An 11,607-nucleotide genomic window follows, 5' to 3' on the forward strand; every position below is an offset into this window, starting at 1 on the left:
ATATTCAACTGATATTCTCCTTAAATAAATATTAATACACTTGATGTAGTGAGGAAAAAATTAAGGCTCTCCCTGTCATAAAATGCTCAAATCTGATGACAGCAATTAATACAATTAGAATTAGAATTGCAATGAGAGTCAAGGAAAGAAAACATTAGCACAAACATTTGTACTAATTAAATTTGATCATCAGGAAACAGCAATAACTCTAGACCTCCTAGTCTTTTCTATGGGACTAACTCACCCCACCACTGCATATTAGACGTAACATTACACATACCCTAACACTATCTTTGGATGATAGCTTTAATTTGTCACCCTGTTGCAAGCAATCAGAACAGGTTTCTTGTATGCAAATAACTAACTCCTACCCGTTTTGAAGTTGAAGAAACTGTCTTTTTTCCCCTGACAAAGTGATTAAAAAAAACCTAATCTGCTAGGTGATGAAAGTAAGTATTTAAAATGATTAGTACATACAAGGATGGATAAAAGTAACCTTATTACCATTATCTGCTATATTTCTATTCAGTAATTGATGTAATATTTAGAAGATATTGCTTTTGAAGTTGTTTTCCCTTTCAACATACAAATACTTGCAACTGAGTGGATTCCTCTAAAAGTGCTCAAAGTATCACATGGGGCCAGATGGCAGATTAAGTCTAAAACCAATACTACAAAGCATCTGATCCAACATTCTTACCATTCTGCCAATCCCCTGCTTTGGATTGTTACTTTCCAATCAACTCCAAAAGGATGAAAGGCAAAGTTGGTCCTGACAAGATTTGAACTCAGTGTATTGGGAGCCAGAACAAATACTGCAAAGCATTCTATCTGATGCTCTAACATCTCTGCCAAATCACTGCCTGGTTAACAGACTTTTGAGGTAAGTCTAGAAAGGGATAGCTCAAAAACATCTCATATTTTCTTACTGTCAAAAGGTTATCAGAAGGAATCTCTCATCAGAAAAAATCCAAGAACTAATCCAACAAAGGAACTGCTACATGGTTATTCAACCTGCTACAAATAACAGTCAAATTTTCCTCAAGACACACTTGACCATCTTAAAAAAGGAATGATATATTGAGAAGGCACATGGCTCAGTGGTTAGGGCATTTGGCTCACAATTGTAAGATCATGAGTTTGATATCTTGGTGCACTGTGTCCTTGAGCAAGTTACTTTATTTCAAGTTGCTTCAGTCCATTCAGCTGGCAAAACTGAGTTGTATCAGTATTTCAAAGAGTCAGCTTTGTCACTTTGTATCACACTGAATCTCCCTAAGAACTGCATTAAGGACATGTGGATTTGTGGAATGCTCAGCTACTTGCACATTACTTTCACGAGCAACTTGTTCCATTGATCAGATCAACTGGAACACTCATCGCTGTAACTATAGGAAACATTGGATAATGTAGCCTTAGATATACTCTCTAAGATTGGATGGTCATGGCTGGGTACATTTGTCAATAGGTCTGTTCATTCAGAGAAAATTGCAACATAAGATAGCGAAAATAAGTAAAAACAGAAAGAAAATGATGGCTAGCAACTCAGTAGATTAGAAAACTTGCTAATCAAGTCATTATATTTTACTTTAACATTTTTTAGTAAATATTTTATTGTTTTATTATTTTTCACTGCCATCATGGTTTGGATTGTTTAAAAAGATAAAAAATCTACAATTTCAAGGTAATATTTTACATATAAGTAGACTGACAAAATTAAAATAATGTCTCAACTAATGGGATCCAAGTAAATTCCACATCTTATAAATGTTCTTGTATGTATTTGGATGAATAAATTTGTAGATCTACATCAGTGATTTTCAACCCCTATGGACCCCTTTCATTCCTATTTTACTTTGCTGAACCCTAATAAACATATGATATTTTAAAAAAGTTCCATTATATTTTTATAATTAAGTATCACAAGGAATTATATAAAAAAAATTATTGAAATAATTTGTTCATTCTAGAAGTATAACCAGTTATTTGCACAGAAATGCTAACAGCAAAATCTTATGTGGACTCCTAAGGGTCATGTGGACCCCAGTTGAGAACCACTGATCTACATAATAATGTTTTATGCCTATTAAGGAAGCAAATGAGAGAAAGAGAGCTAAATGTGCTAAGCTGGTGGAGCTATACCAAAACAATTAGTGGCAAGTTAAGTGTGAGCTCATTGAGGTGAGATGCAGAGGATTTGCAGGCCAGTCTCTCTAAAGAGCCTACAACATGCTGAGCATCATGCACAATAAGGCTTCTGCACAATTTCCATCAACTAAATTCATTCACAAGACATTGGCTGGCCCAGGGCTATAGTAGAAGACACTTGCCTAAGCAACTGTGCAGTGAGATTGAACCTGAAACTATGTGATTGTTAATCAAACTTCTTAACCACAAATCCATATATAAGATAATTAAGAAAATCTTAGTACTCCATTAATATTTGTAGGTTATTAGTAAATTTTTATGATTAAAGCATGCTCAAGTTTTAGTCAAAAAGCCAGGAAATATAGACTAAGAAAGGTTTATATACATTATTTTATTTGCTTTAATAATGATATATTTTTCAAAAATAATACATTTTGTAACATGATTCTTTATTGAAATACAACTGAAGTTGACAATAGAAAATATTTTCATTTTGGCATGCTTGACTATAAAAAATATTAACTAAATTTTGCAATTAGATTTTCATCTAATTTGAATAAGCGATATTTTGATTTATTTTGCATCATCAAACAGTGAAGGCTACTGTAGTGTTTCTCAAAGTCAGAGAAACTTACTGAATCTGTACAACAGCCAGATTTACAATACTAACAAGAAGATTGTAATACTGATAAAATAAATTATTAAAATATAATATATAAGAATAAATTTAACTCTGAGTGAAACTCTTAAAAATATATAACTTTCTTTGCAATAACTGAAGATAAAAATATATAAAAAAGATAAAGCAGTTGAAATACACTCTCTTGGAATATTAAAAAAAAAACAAAAACGAAAGAGGTTGATCATTAAGTTCAGATTCTTTCAGAAACTCAAAGAGCTCCTTAGTAAAGATTTCCAAAAATAGCCAAAAGTTATTGGACTCTATGCTCTCTGAAATTTACCAACACTACTCTTGACATGTCTATGCACCCTTTCCTCTTTATGGCTCTTTTACTTTTCACTTTTCTGTCTTTTTTAGTTTTATTCTATGTATTATGCATGAATTTTTGGTTTCTATTGCTGTCTTTCTTTACTTGACTTATTGCTGCTCTGTTCTCAGCTTTATCTTTTTCCAATTAGTTGTAGTGCACCTGAGTATTGTATACATAAGCTCATTATTATATGATGTTTTACATTGGTTGCAATTTGGACTCCTGGAAAGACCATTAAAGTGAGAAAGAAGTAAATTTCAAAGGAAAGCACATTATCCTACCTCAATGTTACTCATGTCCATGAGAACAGCATAGGTACTAAGATGTGAGCAGGAACAGACCACATATGTGTCTTCATTCAGCTGAAAATGGTCAGTCATCTCACATCCTTTCCTCGACCAATATCCATTTAACCTACAAATAACATTAAAAAAAGCAATAAGAGAAAATTAGAAAGAATCACAAAATATTATTGTCAAAAAGATGAAGAAAATGATTTAAAGCAAAATAAGTAAACCAAAACAAGTTTGAAATAAAATACAAAAAAGTGGTGGGGAGGGCACAAAAGTTTATTATATGAGGGGGGTACCCAAAAGAAATCAGAATTTTGCAATCTTATTTTATACACTTAGTTTTACATGATTACACTTTTATTGCCTTCAAAGTATTCTCCATTTAAAGTTATGTTTGAAGCAGTCCTGGAACTCTTGTGGAGTGATGCTTTTAACGCCTCTGTCATTTTTTTCTTCACCTCTTCTGCATCTGCAAATTTTGTAGCACCAACTTTTGTCACTAGTAATGACCTTTGAAAAAAGGTCCAGATCAACTTCCAACTGTTCTTTCATGTTCACAACATGCATTCAGTTGTAACTGCTTTTGATATTCTGTGAGCAAGCGAGGCACAAATTTTGCTGCAACACTTTTCATTCACAATTCCTCACTCATAATTCATTGGCAGGAGCTCCAGGACACACCAGTCACATCAACAAGTGTGTTGATTGTTCGGTGACAGTCCTCTATGATCAGTTCATGAATTTTCATGTTTTCATTCATTCGGAAGGTTAATGGTCATCCTGAATGAGGATGGTCTTCAAGTGACAAGTGACCATTCCTAAAGTGTGAAAATCACTTGTAAACTTGTGTTTTGCTCATGACAGCAGCCTTGTAAGCTGTTTCAGGCATGACAGCTGTTTTGGCCACCATTTTCCCCAGCAGAAAGCAGAATTTCACAGAAGCACATTGTTCCGTCATTTCAGCCATCGCAAAAATTGATGAAGAGGGGAGGAGCACTGCAAAACAAAGACGCACCACGTGGCAATATGACCCTATTGAACAATGCTGGTCAGCAGACTGATGCCTGAGGGTTGCATCAACTGATTTCTAGCAGTGGAAGCCTGAACTATAATGGGCTTGTCTCATAGAGAACATTTCCTGTTACTTTTGGGTATCCCCTCATATATATATAGGTTATGTTTAAAATTAAAGTTTAGGTAGGAGACTTTAAAATGCAGTATCCAAATCTTGTTTTGGGTATGTACCTAGTAGTGTACCTTGAGAGCACGTTCACTACATACAGCTACCAGGCATCAACCATGGTATTACACTTTAGTCGCAGGAACTACATAAGGAATTCCTCGGTGCACATTCAGTATATTTTAAATAATTGATAGGGAAGACAGAGTGTAGTGTAAGCTTTATTTAGCTCGATGATCGTTTCAGCTTACATCTGCACTGCTCCCTCATGGGTGGGGAACGATATAATGGAATTGAATGCACCCCCCCCCCCACCATCAGGTTTCTTCTTCACTGTGGAGTGCATTGGATTCCATTATATCGTTCCTCACCCACTAGGGAACAGTGCAGATGTAAGCCGAAATGATAGTCTAAATAAAGCTTACAGTACACTCTGTCTTCCCTATCAATTATTTTATATATATATATATATAAATTTATGTATATATTAATATTACCTTGGTTGAAAAAACTTTGATAATGTAAATATGTTAATAGTTACCATGGATAGCAAAAATCACACAAAAACTAGGATATCACACCCATTTTATAGGTAGAAATACCAAGTAAAAGTGATGTATTTGGAGTAGATATGAATAATAATAATAAATGGAGCAAAACGCATATAAACAATAAGTTCCTTTAATTCCAACATATGGAATAGAGTTCACATATATTTTGAAACATATGTAGGAATTAAAGGAACTTATTGTTTATATGCGTTTTGCTCCATTTATTATTATTCTTCATATATATATATATCCACACACACTCACACATACACTTACCCACGGTTGAATGGTTGCCAATAAACACACTGAGGACTTGTTCTGTTATGGTTAACAAGCTGCTTAAATGTAATATTTATTGGTTCAGATGTGTGACCTTTAACATGATGTTGCTGGTTCTGTAGAATGAGACTAATAATAGGAGTGCTGATAGCCATTGGTCGATCAGGTATTTTTCTGTAATAACAATAATAATAATAATAATAATAATAATAATAACAGCAAACCACAGCACATACCCAAGGCACACAGAGCTGCGCTAGGTAGTGAAATGAAAGCACATTATAAAAATAAAACTACTGAATAATAATAATGGTGGTTTCAAATTTTGGCACATGGCCAGCAATTTTAAGGAGGGGATAGCTATGTTGACCCCTATGCTCAATTGGTACTTATTTTATTGACCCTAGAAAAATAAAAGGCAAAATTGTCCTCCATTTTACTCTTTTCCAATTAGTTATAGTGTGCCTAAGCATTATATACAATAAGCTCATTATTTTATAAAACATGACCAGCTTGTCCTCCACCTCCCCAAATGATATATTCCAGGTCATATTATTCAACATGTCTGCTTTAAAGTATCAAGGTCTTTGAAAGAGATTTGACAGCTATTTCTAGCTGGTTAAGTGGTCGCATTGAAATTATGTACCTGTGTACATTTTGTACACAGATACATACACATACACACATTCATACAAATACATGTATATGTACCCCCACTCCAATACATACATAAATAAAAGAAAAAATGTTTCCTTCTCGAGCCATGCCAGACTCATAAGGGCTGGTTTCCTAGTTTCAGTGACATATATATTCCCCACCTGGACAGGATGCCAATCCATTACAGGATTACTCATTTTTGCCAACTGAGTAGACTGGAGTAATGTGAAATGAAGTGTTTTGCTGAAGAACACAACACATTGCCCAGTCCAGGAATTGAAACCACAATCTCATGATCATGAGTCCAACACCCTAACCACTAAGTCATGCGCCTCTACGTATACATACATACATTCATACAAATACATACATACACCACACCTACAGACATACACACATATTCCATCTACCAAATCTTTTGAAATAAACTACTTTGATAAGAGTGCAGAAGCATCCACCTTTTGAAAGCACAAATGTTATTAACTCTATAAGTACTTTAAACATCATATTCATTAGAGGAGTTGTCTGTGAGACAGATGTGCTCACATGAAAACACTTAAAGAATAAGCTACTTAAAAAAAGGTAAGAGAATGAAGAACTATCTTTTCTCATTTTCGTTTTCATTCATTAACTCAAACAAAATTTAAAAAAAAAACTCTCAAAACAATCCCAGACAAATATGAACCACAATGAGATTCTCAAGTAAGTGTTTGCTTCAATAACTCAAGATAAGCAGGAGTGTGTGCATGTGTGAGGTGAGAGTGAAATATGTGTACATTCATCCAATGTGTCTGTGCTGAGTAGATAAGGTGTTGAACTACCAGCCTCTGGTTTATGAGTCTCGATCTATTGCAGATGTTTCATTATTTCTAAACAGGAAATGTTATTCTATGTATGTTAGTTCACTTCATTGTTGGGTATAAATATAAGACATGTAACCTAACTAGGGGACTTTTTTCACTTTACATTATTCCATAAAACTAGGAGCTGAATACCAGTCTCTTAAGGATCTCCCAAGGCTTAGATGATACTTATATTATATTTTCCAAGAAGCATTTCTAAGAGCTATTTTTTTTTAATCATGAGTTAAAGATCTTTCTATTAGCATTGTGTAAAGCAGACACTGGAGCATGATGCAGTCCTTGGCCCCATCAGATCCTGTCAAACTATCCAACCCATGCCAACTTTGATTATGCTTGTAGTGTAACAACAGTAATTGTAGTGGAGAAGGTGTAAATCACAATTGAGTAATCAGTTGATTTCAATACCTAAAATTACAGAGCTATGCAAAAATAACTATACTAGCATTGAGAAAGAGAAATACCAAATACCAAAAAGAAATAAATACAAGGAAATGATACTATCATGGCAACAGATTTTATGATGGTTTATGTCTGTCTTGTATGTTGATATTTTAGTACAGAACAGAAGCATTTACAGATCTTAAATATTTATTGATAAACATGAAAGCTGCAATTGAGTGATTCATAAGGATGCTAGTTCAGTAAGCAAAGGGTTAGTAATTTGTATCTAATCTTTGGGGCCACAATATAACTCTAGCTAAAGCTATACATAACTTTTAATAACCCATCGCCTACCTGTAATAGATAGCAGTTTTCCACTCCAAGTAGCAAACAATACTGGTAGTTGTTTTTGTTAGCTTATAGTGCTGAACTCAACTTTTCTCATGAGTATAGATCATAGATGAATGGGTTTGTAGGATTGAATTGGGTTCATTGGGGCCCATAAATCCAGTAGGTTTCAGAACATGTACACACAAGAGGTCATGAGATATATTTGCATTTTTGTCTTTTCAGCTTTGAGGCCATTTGAAGCTTGGTGATTAATCATAGTTTCATGGTATTAAGTGGATGAAAGACAAACTTCTCTTTGGATCAAATGAGTTTCTATCTCATGTAACATTCCTAAAGTATTTGTTACTTATTCCCAATAGTTATATGAATTAAGGTTCATAGGATTAAGTATACAAACAACATAGACAACAAAACACCTGCAGTTGATATGAACTCAAAGAATTTAGGTTTGTAGTTCATACAATATCTTTTCAACTATTTGCTTCTGGGCTAGTTAGCTACTATCAAGGAACAACTCTAGAGTAAAAATAAATAGTTGAAAAATATCTTTTTTTTTTTGAGAATATTTCTATCAAGCAACAATGCTAAACCCTTCATTTTGTCTTTATATGATAATTTTTTTTTTTTTTTCTAGATTAATTAATAATCGAGATAGGAGAAAATCCTTTGTGATTGTTATATTGTATACTCTTTAGTTGGAATAATAAACAGAAGGGAGTATCAATATTTATATGCCACAAACACATACTTATAACTGGAAAGGCTTGCTGTTAACTACACTCTCAATTTATCATGAACCTTTAAATACATATACAAATTGGAAAACAGAAATGACCAAAAATAATGCTAAATTAAAAGACTGTGTTAACATACCGCACTGTTTCATCATAGTTTTCTGGCATTACATCACCTAGACTTCGGTAAATCATGTAACCTACAATAGCTTTACCAGATGGGTTTTGCTTATGAGGTGGAATTGTGCCAACTGAAAAACAAATATCCATTGAGTAAATGCAAGTATTAACTGTACAGAAAAATTGGAGACAAATAAAATAAGGGATAAAGTAGAGGTTTATAATGCAACAAAAACTAAATATTAAAAATTTATAAATATAAAGTAAAATTAAAATATAGTAAACTGAGATAAATATGGAATATATATAATTAGATTAAAAGAAAAAATTAAATTGGAAGAAATTTGAAACGCATTAACATTTTTGATACGAATTTACATGAGATCACACCTGGTTCTAAAATACAAACTTCACCTTTAAGGTGATCTAAATTAATATCTTCCAGCAAAATTCCATGTTAATTTATGTTCTAAACACCAGCTTAAAAATGACAAAGTTATTTTTCTAAATCTGTCATTATTCTCAAAATTAACTGAAACAAAAGCAGTCTATTTTAACGTAAAAATGATAACCAAAGGGGCAAACCTTGATCATGAGATATCTCGTAACAAATAAAAATGCAAACTAAATCTTAAGTCTTAAAAAGAATTGGAAAGTGTTAATTTTCAGACACATATTACTTGTAAATATTATAATACAGTAATTTATAAAAACCAATACTCAGGAAGAAAACTTAGAAAATGAAAACTGAGGGTACTCAATAGAAAAACTAAAAAATTTGGTTATACATACACAATTTCCTTCCCGTTATCAAGAGAGAACGAGGTAGCTGAATGTTGGTATCTTTATCAAACATGGCAGTATTTGGTACAATATTGTCATACTTAGGAATTTGGATACCAGTGAAGTTTTGTAAATTGATTACATCAACAGCCAGTACTAAAATAACAGAAGTAAAATTCCATAAATGTGTGTGTGTGTTTATGTCTGTGTGTGTGTGAGTGGAGAGAGAGAGAGAGAGAGAGAGAGAGAAACTGGTATCAAATGTATTACATATCACCATCCTCTTCATTTTATGTCCATCTTCTATGCTGGCAAGGACTGGATAGTTTGACAGGGTCCAATGACTCAAAAGACTGGGTCAAGCTCCAACGTTTGCTTTGGCATGGTTCCCACAGCTGGATGCCCTTCCTAATGCCAACCACTTCACAGAATGTACTGGGTGCATTTTCTCATGGCACTGCTATCATGTAACTTGCAAAACAACAAGAGACTCCTCAGCTGAGTGAAAGTGTTGTAGAGAGAGAAGTGGTTTTATGCCAGGTATTGAGAGGCTAACGCATGATTAGAGGGACAGGAGCAGGGGTCTTGCTGTAAAGGAGATACACAGCACACCCACATTATATAAAGGTGGGTGCCAGCATAGAAAACGGGCATTTAATGATAATGATGATCATGATCGTGTGTGTATGTGCGAGCGCGCACACACACACACACACACACATCAATATACATATATCAAATGTATATTCTAGAATCATTTCTTATAACACAGAAAGAAGACATGAAATAAAATGATAATTTTCTCTAGTCATTCTAAAATCTGGTACCAACAATTGGACTGCTTTGCTAATGAAGTCTGATACTAGAAAAATATATCGAAGGTTATAACCTTCCTGCCAAAATTCAGACATACGACATTCTAGTTTTAATCACAGTTACCTCCCTTACTTTTTCAGCCTGGAATTAATGTTAATGCCTACTTTACTTACTGCTAAACAATCTTCCTAAAGTCAGCTATGACATTATCTCTTTTAAAGCATGACAATAGTTTTACCATCATTAATGACAATAACTATATCTTAATATGGCTGAAATTTGCCCAGGTGATTCCATTCCTGCTCAGTTTTCTTCAGTTCTATCAGGATTGATAATCTATCTTGATGGTAGTAGTGGTGGTCATGGCAGCAGCAGCAACAACAGAGAATGAGAGAGCCTCAATATGGTCATTTGAATAGCAAAAAATAGCAACCAACACACACTACAGGCTTCTTTTCAGTTTCTGTCAACCAAATACACTCACAAGACTTTGGTCAGCCTGAAGCTACAGAAGACATGTGCCCAAAGTGCCACTCAATCATACTGAACCATAAACCACAAGGCTGGGGACAAACTTCTTAACTACACAGCCATGCCAGCATCTATATACAGCTATGCCCAAATGAAGGGGGAAATCAGTAATTAACAGGACCAAGAATCAATACTTTTATATTTAATTTAGATCAGAACAAATATATTTTTTTAAAGTTTACATAAAACTTACCAATATTTTCAGAAATAACTTGGAAAGGCCAAGATTGAGACAAGGACATGCTTGTTGCAAGAGTATGGAGATAGGTCTCAAAGAGAATAGTCAGTGCCATAGTTCCACCGTTTTTGTTTAGTCGATTCCATTCAGTTCGGTATTTGCTATTGTATGAGTAACTCAGAGCTGACAACATGTTCTGCAAAGTAGAATTAAATCAAGATAATTACAAAAATCATCAGTATTACAAATTACACACCCACCTACTCACCACCACCAACGTTGCTATTACTGTCATTTTCAACAATACAGTATTAAAATATATAAAAGTAATAAATTACTTTTTAAAAAGAATCCCATTTATCTAAACATTCTCAATATAATTTTAGAAGAGTTGCTGTTCACATTTATATGGACTACCAATAATAATCTATATATATAAAAATGAGAATGCGTGTCTGTCTGTCTGTGTGTGTGTGTGTGTGTGTGTGTGTGAATCCCTAAAACTCGAGAACTACGCAACCAATTTCATTCAAATTTTACACATGCCTTACTTAGGGTTCCAGTTGTGTTTTAGTCAAAAAAAATTATTAACTTCTTGCAGAGTTCGAGCACACGGCAACATAATATCTCCTCCACTATTTAAGTATTACGTGTCAAAAGTGAAACAAAAACACTCATGTCAAATACTTTCACTTTAAAAATGAAACTATTCCACTAACTGAAACAATCACATTTCGATACTGTAGTGAC

At 33.7% G+C, this 11,607-nt stretch overlaps 1 protein-coding gene across 5 annotated transcripts in view; it reads right to left on the reverse strand.

Annotated features, from left to right (window-relative positions):
• The window catches only part of LOC106877480 (cadherin EGF LAG seven-pass G-type receptor 2), a 301,895-nt gene that overhangs the window by 60,972 nt on the left and 229,316 nt on the right, over positions 1–11,607 (reverse strand). For all 5 annotated transcript variants that reach the window (XM_014926392.2, XM_014926391.2, XM_014926390.2 and 2 more), the window contains exons 19-23: positions 10,873–11,053; positions 9,342–9,488; positions 8,569–8,680; positions 5,441–5,617; positions 3,422–3,554 (exon numbers count right to left, since the gene is read on the reverse strand). In XM_014926392.2, coding sequence (XP_014781878.1) covers positions 3,422–3,554; positions 5,441–5,617; positions 8,569–8,680; positions 9,342–9,488; positions 10,873–11,053 — 750 coding nt within the window. The remainder of the gene's footprint in view (positions 1–3,421; positions 3,555–5,440; positions 5,618–8,568; positions 8,681–9,341; positions 9,489–10,872; positions 11,054–11,607) is intronic.

Source organism: Octopus bimaculoides, chromosome 11, assembly GCF_001194135.2.
Source record: "Octopus bimaculoides isolate UCB-OBI-ISO-001 chromosome 11, ASM119413v2, whole genome shotgun sequence".
NCBI classification, from domain to species: Eukaryota; Metazoa; Mollusca; class Cephalopoda; order Octopoda; family Octopodidae; genus Octopus; species Octopus bimaculoides.